Genomic DNA, 21,488 nt, shown 5'->3' on the forward strand with positions numbered 1-21,488 from the left:
ATGTTGCAGAGGGCATTTCTGCAACAACAACAAAAATATAATACGTTCAAATGCCTCTCCTGTGAAGTAGTGACGTGCGACATACGCACCGTTTCCTGAAACGAGTCACATATGACAGTGATGGTGGGAGCTGCTTCCTCGTCTGAGAAGATAAGGGAACACAGCAGTGTGACGGTGGGAGTGGAACCCCGATACAGTGATGGAGAACTCTGAGTTCAACGACAAGACGGCCTACAGGGAGGAGGTGAGGGCCCTCGGAGTGTGGTGTCAGGAAAATAACCTCACACTAAGGAGATGATTGTGGACTTCAGGAAACAGCAGAGGGAACACCCCCCTATTAACATCGATGGAACAGTAGTTCAGTAGAACTCTGAGTTCTCCATGGGCTGGAGAATACACTTAAGGAAACACACTCGAAGGGCAATCTCATGAATAAAAGAGACAATCTGCTCAACAAATAGGCGACGAGCAGAAGACACTGTGGCATGACCTTAATGGGCATCCGTAAGGTTGAAACTCCGTCCCACAGACTCTGATCTGACTGAAAAGCAATGTGCCAACACGCTCTATGTGAAGTGACTGAGGATCAGAGAGCATGTTAAATGCAGCAACAAGGACATGATGAGGATGATCATTGTCACTGTGTGAACACGAATGAGAGAGATTAGACACTGTACAGCTGATAGATATCAAATATGTGCCATGATCACAGTTTAATAAGAAACTTTTTGCTCTTTTTGCCTAGGAAATGCAGATAAATGACATTGATTAGAACCAGGCATGCCAAGCCTGAATCCCGCTTGATGTTCAGACTTAAGTGAAACCCCTACGTCATTTATGCCTCCAAAACTTCTCTCCCCTTCTGCGCCTTGTTTTTTTCTCAACTCAAATCATGGAAAATGCAGTGAAGCATGAAAGGAGTTCTGGGACAGAAAATGAAAGAAACATATTCAATTTCATTACAGTTATGAGCTTTCATTAAGGTCTGTTCTCCTGTGTACCTGAGAACGGAAGAAGTTTCAGAGAAAGCGACTGGGAGTCCACCATTTCAGCTCAGCAGGGATTTTTCTTTGGAACAAAATCTCTGGCATTATTACTTATATGAACAACCCAGACTTGCCTAGGGCTCTCCAGAATTTAGATTTGTGCTATGAGGCTCAGGTTGTTCTTTGTATCATTCTGAGAATAAATTGATTTTGTCACAAGAAATATTGGGTGTCTTTTTTAATCAGCGCTACTCAGCTCCGCCAGCGTTACTGGCTCCAAGCTCCAAGCTCCAACACAAATGTTTTTCATCATGTTTGTCACTGGACACGGCCCGTATCGCTGTAGTTTCAGTCATGTGCAGTTAGATCTGACAGACCTGGTCACCTCAGCTAACCCACTTGTGTTATCTCTCTTTCAGACCGCAAACACTCTGCCTATCCTGGTCACCTCAGCTAACCCACTCATGTTATCTCTCTTTCAGACCGCAAACACTCTGCCTATCCTGGTCACCTCAGCTAACCCACTCATGTTATCTCTCTTTCAGACCACAAACACTCTGCCTATCCTGGTCACCTCAGCTAACCCACTCATGTTATCTCTCTTGCAGACCGTAAACACTCTGCCTATCCTGGTCACCTCAGCTAACCCTCTCATGTTATCTCTCTTGCAGATCACAAACACTCTGCCTATCCTGGTCACCTCAGCTAACCCACTCATGTTATCTCTCTTGCAGACCGCAAACACTCTGTCTGTCCTGGTCACCTCAGCTAACCCACTCGTGTTATCTCTCTTGCAGATCACAAACACTCAGTCTGTCCTGGTCACCTCAGCTAACCCACTCATGTTATCTCTCTTGCAGATCGCAAACACTCTGCCTATCCTGGTCACCTCAGCTAACCCACTCATGTTATCTCTCTTGCAGATCACAAACACTCTGCCTATCCTGGTCACCTCAGCTAACCCACTCATGTTATCTCTCTTGCAGACCGCAAACACTCTGTCTGTCCTGGTCACCTCAGCTAACCCACTCGTGTTATCTCTCTTGCAGATCACAAACACTCAGTCTGTCCTGGTCACCTCAGCTAACCCACTCATGTTATCTCTCTTGCAGATCGCAAACACTCTGCCTATCCTGGTCACCTCAGCTAACCCACTCATGTTATCTTGCAGATCACAAACACTCTGCCTATCCTGGTCACCTCAGCTAACCCACTCATGTTATCTCTCTTGCAGACCGCAAACACTCTGTCTGTCCTGGTCACCTCAGCTAACCCACTCATGTTATCTCTCTTTCAGACCACAAACACTCTGCTTGTCCTGGACATACAGCTCATTTGCATATGCATAAGGCCATCAATCAGGACGTTTGAGAGCCCTGAAAGGAGACGAGTGAAGTAATGTCGTACCTGCTGGCATGCGAACAATGCTGTGTTGCCATAGAAACAGATCTCTCTACAAATGACCTTGCCTCCTCCTCTCTCCTATTTCAGCACCTCGTTGAAAGGGGCTGTTGGCTCGCAGGGCCTGAGTGTTTGTGGATATGTAAAGTGTGTGCACCGACACTGGGACTGAGGGAGATTCTGGGCCGTGACTAAAATGTGTTTGTCAGAGAAATGACCTTGTCTTTCTCCCTCATTAATCAATGGAAGCTTGGTGTCAAACATCTGGTCTGTATCATCAGTTTTGCACACCTGTGTTTGCTATTCTGGTTAAACAAAAGTCCAGATAGGTGCTCTGGTTTGGTGGCTTCGTAAAGGCCACCATGGCTTTTTTTTTGTTGCCTTTACCTCCCTTATCTCACCTCATTTGTTTTACTCCATGTGTAACTCTTGTGTTGTTGAATGTGTCGAACTGCTTTGCTTTATCTTGGCCAGGTCGCAAGTGCAAATGAGAACTTGTTCTCAACTTGCCTACCTGGTTAAATAAAGGTGAAATAAATTCAATTTTAACATTTTAAAAAAGAGCTCAGTTGTTTTCAGTTGAGAAATAGAGTGAAAGGGCTTCTGTGACATCACCATTATCATTCTAATTGTATAGTTTTTTTCCCCCCACATCTTAGCGTGTGTGAATAAGAATGCCGTAGTTTTACAAATTACAACCATACCAGACGAAATATCCAGTTCGGTACAGTACACAGAATCATTTGTGACTGATGGTAGAGTTGTGCTGTCTTCTTGCTTTACCCACCCAGCCTACGTGGAGCTGGGCCCCAATCGTCATCAGTTATTTCCTGTCAGGTATGCACTGCACAGGTCTGTGCCACAGTCACGCGGGACCAGTATCCCCTGCATCTGCCCTTCCTGCTCTGCCAAATCTTTCTTACTGTGCCTGTTGAGCACCAGTAAAGAGCACTCCAGTGTCCCGTCCCAAGTGACCAAACCAACTCCCCTTGCCCCTTCTATGGGTGGATCCAGATACTCTTCCCACATTTTGTTGTTTTTAGTATCGATAGTGTTTACATTAATTGTGTTAAAATTTGTATCATGCCCCTGTTAAACGCTGTAATATTTCATACACATCTTACACCATTCTAATCTAATATTCACAAGTGTACAAGGTGGCTTGTCTGGAAATCCCAGAGCTTTCGATCTGAGATTATGAGCTGTGTACAATCATCTCATGTTTTGCTTGTCTGTACAGTACACACATACGTCCACGTTGATCCTGGTGACTTTTCCTTTATGATTGATATATCCCATAATTGTACTGTGATTACTATTCCTGATATCTTAAAGGTACAGTACAGTACACAACCCATTGTCCTTTCTGAGACTGTTCCTTTAATGTTGTTTATCATTAATTCACTGCAGTTATCTATAATGAGCTCATTTTATTCATTTGTATTCCTGCTTTTCAGCTGATTGCAAGAGATTGCATTCACAGCATTGTTTTAATTAGTGCAGCGAAAAACGTATTGGTTGATCCTTTTTGTTTCTTATCCTGAAGCTGAAACCATTGCTGTTGTTCTTCTAATTTCCGGTAATTTGTTTTGTCCTGGCACCCATGTCCACTCTACACATGACATTCACTTAGCAGACACTCTTATCCAGAGCGACTTACAGGAGCAATTAGGGTTAAGTACTTTGCTCAAGGGCATATTGACAAACTTTTCACCTTTCGTTACTGGCCCAAGTCTCTTGACCGCAAGGCTACCAGCCACTTTGCGTAAACTGATGTAGATTTAGCCACAGGTCTTCCTCGGACTGGCTGTCTCGACACATAGTTTAAGTACCTTACTAAGGGATTGTTTATAAGATGCGGAAGGTTGTAGTTTTCACATTGACATGCAGCAGTGCAGCAACTATTAATTCTCTGGCCATTACTCAGAACTGCCACCTTTTCCCTTCTCCCACCAACACATACACCTGGTGGTTGATCCTGTGTGTTTGTGATTGTTGTTGAGAGCAGAGTCATGTTCCATGTTATTGCTGACGCATTTCTCTTTCCAGAAAGCAGGGCTGTTACGTCGACCGTATTTGTGCCACAGCAGCAGTCAGTCGTCGTCGTCACGGTAACTAGGCTTCTCCAAAACGGTGTTCTGATTCTGATGATGGTCATTAGTAGCCTGCCGAACTTGCTTATGGCCAGTTGCTAATGGCTGGTACTCAGCGCTCTATTGTGTCTCTAATCACTCTGACATCAATGCAAACGCAATTAAAAATCAAATCAAACACTTCATGAGAGCCCTGGCGTTCAGAGTTTGAGCGGAATAGGATCACCTGTTGCGAAGCGAGAACCAGCTCCTCATAGCTGGTTGATTCATGGAGTTAAATACATGTTCCTGTTGCGCAACATTTCTACAGGCTTTGCTATGTAATTGTTTGAGAAAAGAGTTGTGATGGCTTCTATTAAAAAGAGGAGGATTCCATCAACTTTCTATAGGCTAGGCCTACTATATTTATTTATCACTTTACCTAATATTAAGTACATTGCTTTTCTTTACAGCCTACTTGGCTGGCATGAAAATGAACCGTGGGAAAAGGGTCCTCCATTGGCTATTCAAGTACATAGTATTTTTATCCCTCTGCCCCGTGTTCCGACTCGTGCATGATAACGGCCCATTCTAAATCAAAACTAATTTCACACTATTTATTTAGTATATATAAAGACCCGTGCTTAATCAGTAAATCGGGAGGTGCCAGAACAAAATGTGAGCTCAAGAGGGGGGGGGGGGGGGGGGGATGACCTGGAGAACTCTGAGGTACCGGAACACATGAGTGATTGCTGTTTAGCAGTCTGATGGCCTTGAGATAGAAGCTGTTTTTCAATCTCTCGGTCCCAGCTTTGATGTGCCTGTACTGAGCTCACCTTCTGGGTGATAGCAGTGTGAACAGGCAGTGGCGAAGTGAAGTGGAGATGTTGTTTCCCACCTTCACCACCTGGGGGCGGCCCGTCAAAGTCCAGGACCCAGTTGCACAGGGCGGGGTTGAGACCCAGGGCCTCCAGTTTGATGATGAGCTTAGAGGGTACTATGGTGTTGAATGCTGAGATGTAGTCAATGAACAGCATTCTTACATAGGTATTCCTCTTGTCCAGATGGGATAGGGCAGTGGGCAGTGTGATGGCGATTGCGTCATCTGTGGACCTGTTGGGACGGTATGCGAATTGAAGTGGGTCTAGGGTGGCCGGTAGGGTGGAGGTGACATGATCCTTGACTAGCCTCTCAAAGCACTTCATGATGACAGAAGTTAGTGCTACGGGGCGGTAATCATTTAGTTCAGTTGTCTTTGCCTTCTTCGGTACAGCAACAATGGTGGCCATCTTAAAGCATGTGGGAACAACAGACTGGGATAGGGAGCGATTAAATATGTCCGTAAATACACCAGCCAGCTGGTCTGCGCATGCTCTGAGGACGTGGTTAGGGACGCCGTCTGGGACAGCAGCCTTGCGAGGGTTAACACGTTTAAATGTTTTACTCACGTCAGCCACGGAGAAGGAGGGGGGCCCACCATGACAGGAGACTGGCAGAATCTTTTTTAATATCGCACAAATTATCGAAATACTTTAACAAACTAAGAATCTGAGATCAATAAAAACAACCTTGTCTTGAATCCGCCAATAGCCAATAATCAATAGCCCAGGTGTGTGGAGACACACATTTTGTAGGCTACAATATGAGGAGGAAATGATAGTCCTAAAAAAGGCTTTCTATTTTCACTGACTCTGATACACAGCTCGCTCGCTGGTGACGGTCGATGCGTTCGTGTCAAAAGCTGATCTCTCCCTCTCTTTCTCCCTCTCTCTCTCTCTCTCTCATTTTACTTTGTCAAACAATATTTTAAAGTTAGTGGAGGCTGCTGAGGGGAGGACGGCTCATAATAATGACCGGGATGGAGTCAATGAAATTGTATCAAACACATGGTTTACATGTTTGATACCATTAATTCCGTTCCAGACATTATTATGAGCCGTCCTCCCCTTAGCAGCCTCCACTGTTGAAAGTTGATAAAATATTTGAGTAGCCTACAAACTGATATAGTCTTCTCTTTTCAGCAGGAGCCATTTGCTTTCCAACCTGTGTTTTCACATGATTGTATTTTAAATATTGTTAAAGGCCTGTTTTGTCTGCATGCTGTTCGCTGACAGATTTGCCACGCATTCCCGACTCTAGGCATGCCTTGTTATTGGGCTACATACCATCCACAGCTAGGCTATATTTAAAGAAGTTGGCTATATGTACAGACCAGATTAAATTGAGAATACTGGGCGAGAATATTATCAAGTGCTCATCAAATTGTGAATGAGAGACTGATGAAGTGTGTACAGCCTGCAAGAAAAACAGAGCAGAGCGCTTCCCTTTTAAGCAACTTTATTCAAATCATAATTTGTTGCATCATTTAGCCTTAGAATGTATTAGAAAACAGAACAAATAGCCAAACATTTGTATCACATCTAAAGTTGCATAAATAACTCAGAATGAAGCATATAGGAGGACCTGTTTATTTGTTAAACTCTCAACACAGAATAGCCGCATGTGCGCACTCCCTCAAATCGTTTGTGGAAAAATATTAGTATTTTTAAAATGTAGATGTTCCGAAGGTCCATATCCGTGGCTTGTAGGCGATGCATAGCAGCCGGATATGCATAGCAGCCGGAGATGCATAGCAGCCGGAGATGCATAGCAGCCGGATATGCATAGCAGCCGGAGATGCATAGCAGCCGGATATGCATAGCAGCCGGAGATGCCTAGCAGCCGGAGATGCATAGCAGCCGGAGATGCATAGCAGCCGGAGATGCATAGCAGCCGGATATGCATAGCAGCCGGAGATGCCTAGCAGCCGGAGATGCATAGCAGCCGGAGATGCATAGCAGCCGGATATGCATAGCAGCCGGAGATGCCTAGCAGCTGGAGATGCCTAGCAGCTGGATATGCATAGCAGCCGGATATGCATAGCAGCCGGATATGCATAGCAGCCGGATATGCATAGCAGCAGGAGATGCATAGCAGCCGGAGATGCATAGCAGCCGGATATGCATAGCAGCCGGATAGGCATAGCAGCCGGAGATGCATAGCAGCCGGAGATGCATAGCAGCCGGAGATGCATAGCAGCCGGAGATGCATAGCAGCCGGATATGCATAGCAGCCGGAGATGCATAGCAGCCGGAGCTGCATAGCAGCCGGAGCTGCATAGCAGCCGGAGATGCATAGCAGCAGGAGATGCATAGCAGCCGGATATGCATAGCAGCCGGAGATGCATAGCAGCCGGAGATGCATAGCAGCCGGATATGCATAGCAGCCGGAGATGCATAGCAGCCGGAGATGCATAGCAGCCGGAGATGCATAGCAGCCGGAGATGCATAGCAGCCGGATATGCATAGCAGCCGGAGATGCATAGCAGCCGGAGATGCATAGCAGCCGGATTTGCATAGCAGCCGGATATGCATAGCAGCCGGAGATGCCTAGCAGCCGGAGATGCCTAGCAGCCGGAGATGCATAGCAGCAGGAGATGCTTAACACATTTACAGACTTGCTCAAATGCGTTGGTACCCTGGCATCTCATTGAAATAATGCTTCATTCCTCCTGAAGAGTGATGCAATTCAAAGCTATTTTTATCATGTATACTTGCATGCCTTTGGTTTGTCATAGAATAAAGCAAAGAAGCTGTGAAATGATATGAATTATTGCTTATTCTACAAAGATATTCTAAAAGACCTGGACACATTTGTTAGTACCCCTTAGAAAAGATAATAAATAATTGAATTATAGTGATATTTCAAACTAATTTGTTTCTTTAATTAGTATCACACGTTTCCAATCTTGTAATCAGTCATTCAGCCTATTTAAATGGAGTAAAGTAGTCACTGTGCTGTTTGGTATCATTGTGGTCACCATACTGACCATGGACCAGAGTAAAGTAGTCACTGTGCTGTTTGGTATCATTGTGGTCACCATACTGACCATGGACCAGAGTAAAGTAGTCACTGTGCTGTTTGGTATCATTGTGTTCACCCCACTGAACATGGACCAGAGTAAAGTAGTCACTGTGCTGTTTGGTATCATTGTGGTCACCACACTGAACATGGACCAGAGAAAAGTAGCCACTGTGCTGTTTGGTATCATTGTGTGAGCCACACTGACCATGGACCAGAGTAAAGTAGTCACTGTGCTGTTTGGTATCATTGTGTGTGCCACACTGAACATGGACCAGAGTAAAGTAGTCACTGTGCTGTTTGGTATCATTGTGTGAGCCACACTGAACATGGACCAGAGTAAAGTAGTCACTGTGCTGTTTGGTATCATTGTGGTCACCACACTGAACATGGACCAGAGTAAAGTAGTCACTGTGCTGTTTGGTATCATTGTGGTCACCACACTGAACACGGACCAGAGTAAAGTAGTCACTGTGCTGTTTGGTATCATTGTGGTCACCACACTGAACATGGACCAGAGTAAAGTAGTCACTGTGCTGTTTGGTATCATTGTGGTCACCACACTGAACACGGACCAGAGTAAAGTAGTCACTGTGCTGTTTGGTGTCATTGTGGTCACCACACTGAACACGGACCAGAGTAAAGTAGTCACTGTGCTGTTTGGTATCATTGTGGTCACCACACTGAACATGGACCAGAGTAAAGTAGTCACTGTGCTGTTTGGTATCATTGTGGTCACCACACTGAACATGGACCAGAGAAAGCTAAGGAGAGATTTGTCTGAGGAGAAAATAATAGACATTGCAATGTAAAGGTAAAGGCTACAAGACCATCTCCAAGCAGCTTGATGTTCCTGTGACAAGAGTTGCAAATATTATCAAGAAGTTTCGGGTTCATGGAACTGTAGCTAACCTCCCTGGGCGCGGCCGCATGAGGAAAATCGATCACAGACTCAACAGAAGAATAGTGTGAATGGTAGAAAAAGAACCAAGGATAACTGTCAAAGAGATACAAGCTGAACTCCAAGGTGAAGGTACGTCAGTTTCTGATCCATTGCTTTTTGAGCAGAAGAAGACCCAGAAGTGCTACACTTTTGAAAGAAAAACATTAAAAAATCCAGACTGGAATTTGCTAAAATGCATATTGACAAGCCACAATCCTTCTGGTAGAATGTCCTTTGGACAGATGAGTCAAAACTGGAGTTCTATGTTCACAGCCGGAAAGAAATGAAGCTTTCAAAGAAAAGAACACCATACCTACCTACAGTGAAACATGGAGGAGGCTCGGTTATGTTTTGGGGCTGCTTTGCTGCGCCTGGCACAGGGTGCCTTGAATCTGTGCAGGGCACAATGAAATCTCAAGACTATCAAGGCATTCTGGAGCGAAACGTACTGCCCAGTGTCAGAAAGCTCTTTCTCAGTCGCAGGTCATGGGTCCTCCAACAGGATAATGACCCAAAACACACAGCTAAAAGCACCCAAGAATGGATAAGAACAAAACATAGGACTATTCTGAAGTGGCCTTCTATGAGTCCTGATCTGAATCCTATCAAACATCTATGGAAAGAGCTGAAACTTGTAGTCTGGAGAAGGCAACCATCAATCCTGAGACAGCTGGAGCAGTTTACTCAGGAAGAGTGGGCCAAACTACCTGTTAACAGGTGCAGAAGGCAACCATCAAACCTGAGACAGCTGGAGCAGATTGCTCAGGAAGAGTGGGCCAAACTACCTGTTAACAGGTGCAGAAGGCACCCATCAAACCTGAGACAGCTGGAGCAGATTGCTCAGGAAGAGTGGGCCAAACTACTTGTTAACAGGTGCAGAAGGCACCCATCAAACCTGAGACAGCTGGAGCAGTTTGCTCAGGAAGAGTGGGCCAAACTACCTGTTAACAGGTGCAGAAGGCACCCATCAAACCTGAGACAGCTGGAGCAGATTGCTCAGGAAGAGTGGGCCAAACTACCTGTTAACAGGTGCAGAAGGCACCCATCAAACCTAAGACAGCTGGAGCAGTTTGCTCAGGAAGAGTGGGCCAAACTACCTGTAAACAGGTGCAGAAGTCCCATTGAGAGATACAGAAAACATTTGATTGCAGTGATTTTCTCTAAAGGTTGTGCAACAAAATATTAGGTTAAGGTTCCCATCATTTTTGTCCATGCCATTTTCATTTGTTTTATTATTTACAATAATATAATTATTTACAATAATAATATCTACAGTGGGGCAAAAAAATATTTAGTCAGCCACCAATTATACAAGTTCTCCCACTTACAAAGATGAGAGAGGCCTGTAATTTTCATCATAGGTACACTTCAACTATGACAGATAAAATGAGAAAATAAAATCCAGAAAATCACATTGTAGGATTTTTAATAGATTTATTTGCAAATTATGGTAGAAAATAAGTATTTGGTCACCTACAAACAAGCAAGATTTCTGGCTCTCACAGACCTGTAACTTCTTCTTTAAGAGGCTCCTCTGTCCTCCACTCGTTACCTGTATTAATGGCACCTGTTTGAACTTGTTATCAGTATAAAAGACACCTGCCACAACCTCAAACAGTCACACTCCAAACTACACTATGGCCAAGACCAAAGAGCTGTCAAAGGACACCAGAAACAAAATTGTAGGGCCGCACCAGGCTGGGAAGACTGAATCTGCAATAGGTAAGCAGCTTGGTTTGAAGAAATCAACTGTGGGAGCAATTATTAGGAAATGGAAGACATACAAGACCACTGATAATCTCCCTCGATCTGGGGCTCCACGCAAGATCTCAACCCGTGGGGTCAAAAGGATCACAAGAACGGTGAGCAAAAATCCCAGAACCACACGGGGGGACCTAGTGAATGACCTGCAGAGAGCTGGGACCAAAGTAACAAAGCCTACCATCAGTAACACACTACGCCGCCAGGGACTCAAATTCTGCAGTGCCAGACGTGTCCCCCTGCTTAAGCCAGTACATGTCCAGGCCCGTCTGAAGTTTGCTAGAAAGCATTTGGATGATCCAGAAGAAGATTGGGAGAATGTCATATGGTCAGATGAAACCAAAATACAACTTTTTGGTAAAAACTCAACTCGTCGTGTTTGGAGGACAAAGAATGCTGAGTTGCATCCAAAGAACACCATACCTACTGTGAAGCATGGGGGTGGAAACATCATGCTTTGGGGCTGTTTTTCTGCAAAGGGACCAGGACGACTGATCCGTGTAAAGGAAAGAATGAATGGGGCCATGTATCGTGAGATTTTGAGTGAAAACCTTCCATCAGCAAGGGCATTGAAGATGAAACGTGGCTGGGTCTTTCAGCACGACAATGATCCCAAATACACCGCCCGGGCAACGAAGGAGTGGCCTCGTAAGAAGCATTTCAAGGTCCTGGAGTGGCCTAGCCAGACTCCAGATCTCAACCCCATAGAAAATCTTTGGAGGGAGTTGAAAGTCCGTGTTGCCCAGCAACAGCCCCAAAACATCACTGCTCTAGAGGAGATCTGCATGGAGGAATGGGCCAAAATACCAGCAACAGTGTGTGAAAACCTTGTGAAGACTTACAGAAAACGTTTGACCTCTGTCATTGCCAACAAAGGGTATATAACAAAGTATTGAAATAAACTTTTGTTATTGACCAAATACTTATTTTCCACCATAATTTGCAAATAAATTCATTAAAAATCCTACAATGTGATTTTCTGGATTTTTTTTCTCATTTTGTCTGTCATAGTTGAAGTGTACCTATGATGAAAATTACAGGCCTCTCAATTGGTGGCTGACTAAATACATTTTTGCCCCACTGTAAAGCCAGGTCTGACTCCTATTAAATATGGAATAAACAATGGTGGATGCAAATTAGTTTAGTCAGTTTCATGTTATTTAAAAGAAAATTGTGCCTTCTTCGTTTTTTTGTTGACGGGTACCAGCAAATTTGAGCACGTCTGTATGTTAATTAATGGTCAATTACCGTGAGACCGGCAGTTATTTGAATGACAATCACCAGCTGACAAAATATCATGACCGCCACAGCCCTACTCCCGCACCCCCCTCAAACTTCACATAATACTATCACTTGAAATACTATTTATTTAAATTCCTGCTCCCCAACACTGCTTCATGCTCCCCGGTTTTCAATTCATCCTATACAAGCCATGGGCTATTTTGACATATAACCTGGACCATTGGTATATCTCATCTCTTTATTTCTGTTATGTGTCATTTCTCACTCTTTCACATCTCTCTGGCAATGGAACAAATCGACCGGTCAGACAAATGTGTCATAATGAAAATTACATCTCTGCTCCATTTCCCCCCATTGATCTCATTGTTTATCTTCAGATCTGCATAGTTGGTTTTCTCTTGGTTTTATTCCTGGAGTTTCTAATATAGCTTTTTGTATATAGTGTGGCTTCTGAGCTTGCATATGGTGCCCTTTATCTCAGATCCTGTTTTTAAGGAAATGCAAACATTAACACACCTAAATGTCACTTCTCCTTTTTATGCCTGCTTTAGCTTGCCAACCCCAAGAAATCTCCTAGAATAAAATGTCTGGGTTAACTGGGTTGTTGCTGTTCTCAGGGAGCTTCACGCTGGCGGAGCTGGGAGTGAGTGACCAACAGGCCCAGACCCAGGCCCAGAACCAGGCCCAGACCCAGACCCAGCACCAGGCTGCCTACCACTCCTCTCACTCGGCGCTGGGCTTGCTGCAGCGGGGCTACTCCCTCAGCGCCGGCTCCGATGCAGACTCCGACCCGGAGGGGGCCATGTCCCCGGAGCGCGCCGTACAGCTGTGGGGGGGTCACGCGATAAAGTCCCGCCGCAGCTCCGGCCTCTCCAGCAGGGAGAACTCAGCCCTCACACTCACCGACTCCGACAACGAACACAAGTCTGACGACGAGTCAGGTAGGACAGAGATTGGGGGAGGGACATAATTATGAAGCCGAGAGGGAAATGTGGTGGGGGTGGAAGTCTTCATCCCCCTATCCCCCTACCTAAAACTATCTAACTACTACCTAATACTACCTAATACTACCTAATACTACCTAATACTAACTAACCCCTACCTAATACTACGTAATACTATCTAACCCCTACCTAATACTACCTAATACTAACTAACCCCTACCTAATACTACCTAACCCCTACCTAATACTACCTAATACTACCTAACTCCTACCTAATACTACCTAACCCCTACCTAATACTACCTAACCCCTACCTAATACAATCGAACCCCTACCTAATACTATCTAACCCCTACCTAATAATATCTAACCCCTACCTAATACAATCTAACCCCTACCTAATACTACCTAACCCCTACCTAATACTACCTAACCCTTACCTAATACTACCTAATACTATCTAACCCCTACCTAATACTAGCTAACCCCTACCTAATACTACCTAATACTACCTAATAATACCTAATACTTTCTAACCCATACCTAATACTTTCTAACCCCTACCTAATACTACCTAAACACTACCCAATACTACCTAACCCCTACCTAATACTAGCTAACCCCTACCTAATACTACCTAATACTACCTAATACTACCTAATACTGTCTAACCCCTACCTAATACTACCTAAACACTACCCAATACTACCTAATCCCTACCTAATACTATCTAACCCCTACCTAATACTGCCTGACCCCTAACTAATACTACCTAATCCCTACCTAATACTACCTAATACTACCTAATACTACCCAAACCCTACATAATACTACCTAATACTACCTAATCCCTACCTAATACTACCTAACCCCTACCTAATACTACCTAACCTCTACATAATACTACCTAATACTACCTAATACTACCCAAACCCTACATAATACTACCTAATACTATCTAATACTAACTAATACTATGTAACCTCTACCTAATACAATCGAACCCCTACCTAATACTATCTAACTCCTACCTAATACTTCCTAACCCCTACCTAATACTACCGAGTACGATCTAACCCCTACCTAATACTACCTAATACTACCTAACCCCTACCCAACACTACCTAATACTTCCTAACCCCTACCTAATACTACCTAACCTCTACCTAATACTATCTAATACTAACTAATACTGTCTAACCCCTACCTAATACTACCTAACCCCTACCTAATACTATCTAACCTCTACCTAATACTACCCAATACTACCTAATACTACCCAAACCCTACATAATACTACCTAATACTATCTAAGCCCTACCTAATACTATATAACCTCTACCTAATACATTCTAACCCGTACCTAATACTATCTAACTCCTACCTAATACTTCCTAACCCCTACCTAATACTACCTAGTACGATCTAACCCCTACATAATACTACCTAATACATTCTAACCCGTACCTAATACTATATAACCTCTACCTAATACTATCTAACTCCTACCTAATACTACCTAACCCCTACCTAATACTATCTAACCCCTACATAATACTACCTAATACTACCTGACCCCTACCTAATATTCTCTAACCCCTCCCTAATACTACCTAACCCCTACCTAATACTACCTAACCTCTACCTAATACTGTCTAACCCCTACCTAATACTACCTAACCCCTACCTAACCCCTTCCTAATGCCACCTAACCTCTACCTAATACTATCTAACCCCTTCCTAATCCTTTCTAACCCCTACCTAATACTATCTAACCCGTACCTAATACCTCCTGATACTATCTAACCCCTACCTAATACTACCGAATACTATCTAACCACAACCTAATACTATCTAACCACTACCTAATACTATCTAACCCCTACCTAATACAATCTAACCCCTACCTAATACTATCTAACCCCTACCTAATACTATCTAACCTCTACCTAATACTGTCTAACCCCTACCTAATACTACCTAACCCCTACCTAATACTATCTAACCCCTACCTAATACTACCTAATACTACCTAACCCCTACCTAATACTACCTAATACTACCTGACCCCTACCTAATACTACCTAATACTATCTAACCCCTCCCTAATACTACCTAATACTACCTAACCCCTCCCTAATACTACCTAACCCCTCCCTAATCCTATCTAACCCCTACCTAATACTACGTAATACTATCTAACCCCTACCTAATACTACCTAATACCTAATACTCCTGATACTACTACCTAATACTACCTAATACTATCTAACCCCTACCTAATACTATCTAATACTACCTAATACTACCCAACCCCTACATAATACTACCTAATACTATCTAACCCCTGCCTAATACTATCTAAGCCCTACCTAATACTATCTAACCCCTACCTAATACTGTCTAACCCCTACCCAACACTACCTAATACTACCTAACCCCTACCTAATACTATCTAACCCCTACCCAATACTACCTAATCCCTACCTAATACTATCTAACCCCTACCTAATACTACCTGACCCCTAACTAATACTGTCTAACCCCTACCTAATACTACCTAACCTCTACCTAATACTATCTAATACTAACTAATACTATCCAACCCCTACCTAATACTACCTAACCCCTACCTAATACTATCTAACCTCTACCTAATACTACCCAATACTACCTAATACTACCCAAACCCTACATAATACTACCTAATACTATCTAAGCCCTACCTAATACTATATAACCTCTACCTAATACAATCTAACCCCTACCTAATACTATCTAACTCCTACCTAATACTTCCTAACCCCTACCTAATACTACCTAGTACGATCTAACCCCTACCTAATACTACCTAATACTACCTAATACTTCCTAACCCTTACCTAATACTACCTAACCCTTACCCAACACTACCTAATACTACCTAACCCCTACCTAATACTATCTAACCCCTACCTAATACTACCTAACCACTACCCAATACTACCTAATACTACCTAATACTATCTAACCCCTACCTAATACTACCTAACCCCTACCTAATACTACCTAATACTACCTAGCCCCTACCTAATACTATCTAACCCCTACCTAATACTATCTAACCCCTACCTAATACTATCTAACCCCTTCCTAATACTGCCTAATCCATACCTAATACTATCTAACCCCTACCTAATACTACCTAATACTACCTAACCCCTACCTAATACTATCTAACCCCTTCCTAATACTGCCTAGCCCATACCTAATACAACCTAACCCCTACCTAATACTACCTAACCTCTACCTAATAATATCTAATACTAACTAATACTATCCAACCCCTACCTAATACTACCTATCCCCTACCTAATACTACCTAATACTATCTAACCTCTACCTAATACTACCCAATACTACCTAGTACTACCCAAACCCTACCTAATACTACCTAGTACGATCTAACCCCTACCTAATGCTACCTAATACTACCTAATACTACCTAACCCTTACCTAATACTACCTAACCCTTACCTAATACTACCTAGTACTACCTAATACTACCTAATACTACCTAACCCCTACCCAACACTACCTAACACTACCTAACACTACCTAACCCCTACCTAATACTATCTAACCCCTTCCTAATACTGTCTAACCCCTACCTAATACTATCTAACCCCTACCTAATACTGTCTAACCCCTACCTAATACTGCCTAACCTCTACCTAATACTGTCTAACCCCTACCTAATACTGTCTAACCCCTACCTAATACTGTCTAACCCCTACCTAATACTGCCTAACCTCTACCTAATACTGTCTAACCCCTACCTAATACTGTCTAACCCCTACCTAATACTATCTAACCCCTACCTAATACTGTCTAACCCCTACCTAATACTACCTAGCCCCTACCTAATACTACCTAACCCCTACCGAATACTATCTAACCACAACCTAATACTTACTAACCACTACCTAATACTGCCTAACCTCTACCTAATACTGTCTAACCCCTACCTAATACTATCTAACCCCTACCTAATACTACCTAATACTATCTAACCCCTACCTAATATTATCTAACCCCTACCTAATACTATCTAACCCCTACCTAATACTGTCTAACCCCTACCCAATACTACCTAATACTACCTAACCCCTTCCTGATACTACCTAATACTACCTAACCTCTACCTAATACTACCTAACCCCTACCTAATACTACCTAATACTATCTAACCCCTACCTAATACTACCTAACCCCTACCTAATACTACCTAACCTCTACCTAATACTATCTAACCCCTACCTAATACTAGCTAACCCCTACCTAATACTACCTAATACTACCCAACCCCTACCTAATACTACCTAATACTACATAATACTACCTAATACTACCTAATACAACCTAACCTCTACCTAATACTGTCTAACCCCTACCTAATACTATCTAATACTACCTAATACTACCTACCCCCTACCTAATATTCTCTAACCCCTCCCTAATACTACCTAACCCCTACCTAATACTACCTAACCTCTACCTAATACTGTCTAACCCCTACCTAATACTACCTAACCCCTACCTAACCCCTTCCTAATGCCACCTAACCTCTACCTAATACTATCTAACCCCTTCCTAATCCTTTCTAACCCCTACCTAATACTATCTAACCCGTACCTAATACCTCCTGATACTACCTAACCCCTACCTGATACTATCTAACCCCTACCTAATACTACCGAATACTATCTAACCACAACCTAATACTATCTAACCACTACCTAATACTATCTAACCCCTACCTAATACAATCTAACCCCTACCTAATACTATCTAACCCCTACCTAATACTATCTAACCTCTACCTAATACTGTCTAACCCCTACCTAATACTACCTAACCCCTACCTAATACTATCTAACCCCTACCTAATACTACCTAATACTACCTAACCCCTACCTAATACTACCTAATACTACCTGACCCCTACCTAATACTACCTAATACTATCTAACCCCTCCCTAATACTACCTAATACTACCTAACCCCTCCCTAATACTACCTAACCCCTCCCTAATCCTATCTAACCCCTACCTAATACTACGTAATACTATCTAACCCCTACCTAATACTACCTAATACCTAATACTCCTGATACTACTACCTAATACTACCTAATACTATCTAACCCCTACCTAATACTATCTAATACTACCTAATACTACCCAACCCCTACATAATACTACCTAATACTATCTAACCCCTGCCTAATACTATCTAAGCCCTACCTAATACTATATAACCTCTATCTAATACAATCTAACCCCTACCTAATACTATCTAACTCCTACCTAATACTTCCTAAACCCTACCTAATACTATCTAGTACAATCTAACCCCTACCTAATACTACCTAATACTACCTAATACTATCTAACCCCTACCTAATACTACCTAACCACTACCCAATACTACCTAATCCCTACCTAATACTGTCTAACCCCTACCTAATACTACCTAACCACTACCCAATACTATCTAACCCCTACCTAATACTACCTAATACTACCTAACCCCTCCCTAATACTACCTAACCCCTCCCTAATCCTATCTAACCCCTACCTAATACTACGTAATACTATCTAACCCCTACCTAATACTACCTAATACCTAATACTCCTGATACTACTACCTAATACTACCTAATACTATCTAACCCCTACCTAATACTATCTAATACTACCTAATACTACCCAACCCCTACATAATACTACCTAATACTATCTAACCCCTGCCTAATACTATCTAAGCCCTACCTAATACTATATAACCTCTATCTAATACAATCTAACCCCTACCTAATACTATCTAACTCCTACCTAATACTTCCTAAACCCTACCTAATACTATCTAGTACAATCTAACCCCTACCTAATACTACCTAATACTACCTAATACTATCTAACCCCTACCTAATACTACCCAACCACTACCCAATACTACCTAATCCCTACCTAATACTGTCTAACCCCTACCTAATACTACCTAACCACTACCCAATACTATCTAACCCCTACCTAATACTACCTAATACTACCTAACCCCTACCTAATACTACCTAATACTACCTAACCCCTACCTAATACTACCTAACCCCTACCTAATACTACCTAATACTACCTAACCCCTACCTAATACTACCTAATACTACCTAACCCCTACCTAATACTACCTAATACTACCTAACCCCTACCCAATACTACCTAATACTACCTAACCCCTACCTAATACTACCTAATACTACCTAACCCCTACCTAATACTACCTAATACTACCTAACCCCTACCTAATACTACCTAACCCCTACCTAATACTACCTAATACTAACTAACCCCTACCTAATACTACCTAATACTACCTAACCCCTACCTAATACTACCTAATACTAACTAACCCCTACCTAATACTACCTAATACTAACTAACCCCTACCTAACACTACCTAACCCCTACCTAATACTACCTAACCCCTACCTAATACTACCTAATACTAACTAACCCCTACATAATACTACCTAATACTATCTAACCCCTACATAATACTATCTAACCCCTACCTAATACTACCTAATACTACCTAACCCCTACCTAATACTACCTAACCCCTACCTAATACTACCTAATACTACCTAACCCCTACCTAATACTACCTAATACTACCTAACCCCTACCTAATACTACCTAACCCCTACCTAATACTACCTAACCCCTACCTAATACTACCTAATACTACCTAACCCCTACCTAATACTACCTAATACTAACTAACCCCTACCTAATACTACCTAATACTAACTAACCCCTACCTAATACTACCTAACCCCTACCTAATACTACCTAACCCCTAACTAATACTACCTAATACTACCTAATACTAACTAACCCCTACCTAATACTACCTAACCCCTACCTAATACTACCTAATACTACCTAATACTACCTAATACTACCTAACCCCTACCTGAAATGAACCGATACAAATAGACAGAGCTCATTTGAAGTGCACTTGCAGTTCAGTTGTTTTGATGCACATGTTGTTTTTCTTGACTTAAAAATTCAAGTCAGTGCTTCCAAGTCAGTCTGGCTGAATGTCACTGAACACGGGTCTCAGTAACTTAGTTCACCAGTTAGACGCGTTTTTGTATGGACCCAGAGCATTGGAGCAATCAACACTGGCTCCTGATCAGGACTTTGATCAGATTCATTTTCTCTCACTGTGCTAAGTCAGTCAGCCATGCTTCTCTGTCTGGCATTGCACACTGATTGACAGATCAGCTCTCTTCCTTCTTCTCTGCCTCTTCCTCCCTCTATCCCGCTGGCTTATCTTCTGCTAGCCGTCTCTCTGAAACCGTCACCACAATCCGAGAGAGCAGGTTACTGTAGAGAAGTGCATCCCGCCTAGGACTCTCCTTCACTCCTCCCTGACGTCCTTGTAGTATGCCTACTATGATTTTGTGATTGTTTCCAATGAGAATATTTATTTTAGGTAAATTACAGTGTTTTCCTCTGGTCCCTTCTCTTCAATCGTCTTCTGTGTTTTCCTGGGCATCGGGGGTTTGTGAATGTTTGTGTGTGAAATTAGGTATTTTTCTTGGCCCCTCACTGAACACTCACAGAGGATAAGCTTGGCAGTAATGGCAGGTGTTAGAGGGGAGGTTTTGCAGTTGGATACTGTGATTAGTGTGTGAATACCTGTCCTGAATGACCCGTTCGTCTACCTGATTATATACGTGGTTGTGTTTCTAGACAATGGAAGATGATCCTGTTGTTTGACTCTGTTAGAGCTCTGTGAGTGTGGGAGCACGGGGGACGCACGCTGTGGTCTCTCTGTAGGTGTCACGCGTCACAACTTGCTAACAATAGCGCCGCCCGGCTCACGCCGAGAGTGGCGTGGTGCTGATTTCCGCTGGGAATCATCTGCATTGTTTTCAAATAGGGAACGCTCACAGGCCTTTGGCGCCTGCCGATGTTTGATTAGTTTTCCTTGAGAAAGGGGCGGGGCGGCAAGTAGCTTGGAGGATTAGACCGTTGGGACAGTAACCAAAAAGTTGATGGTTTGAATCCCCAAGCCGGCTAGGTGAAAAATCTACCGATGTGCCCTTGAGCAAGGCACTTAATTCTAATTGGTCCTGTAGGTCACTCTGGATAAAAGTCTGCTAAATTACTAAAATCTCTAATGAAAG

General features: G+C 42.9%; 1 protein-coding gene across 1 annotated transcript in view; it reads left to right on the forward strand.

The window, feature by feature from the left end:
• The window catches only part of LOC139417976 (teneurin-2-like), a 343,240-nt gene that overhangs the window by 40,844 nt on the left and 280,908 nt on the right, over positions 1-21,488 (forward strand). The window contains exon 3 of the mRNA XM_071167012.1: positions 12,923-13,246. Coding sequence (XP_071023113.1) covers positions 12,923-13,246 — 324 coding nt within the window. The remainder of the gene's footprint in view (positions 1-12,922; positions 13,247-21,488) is intronic.

This window comes from Oncorhynchus clarkii, chromosome 10 (genome assembly GCF_045791955.1).
Source record: "Oncorhynchus clarkii lewisi isolate Uvic-CL-2024 chromosome 10, UVic_Ocla_1.0, whole genome shotgun sequence".
In the NCBI taxonomy this organism is placed as follows: Eukaryota; Metazoa; Chordata; class Actinopteri; order Salmoniformes; family Salmonidae; genus Oncorhynchus; species Oncorhynchus clarkii.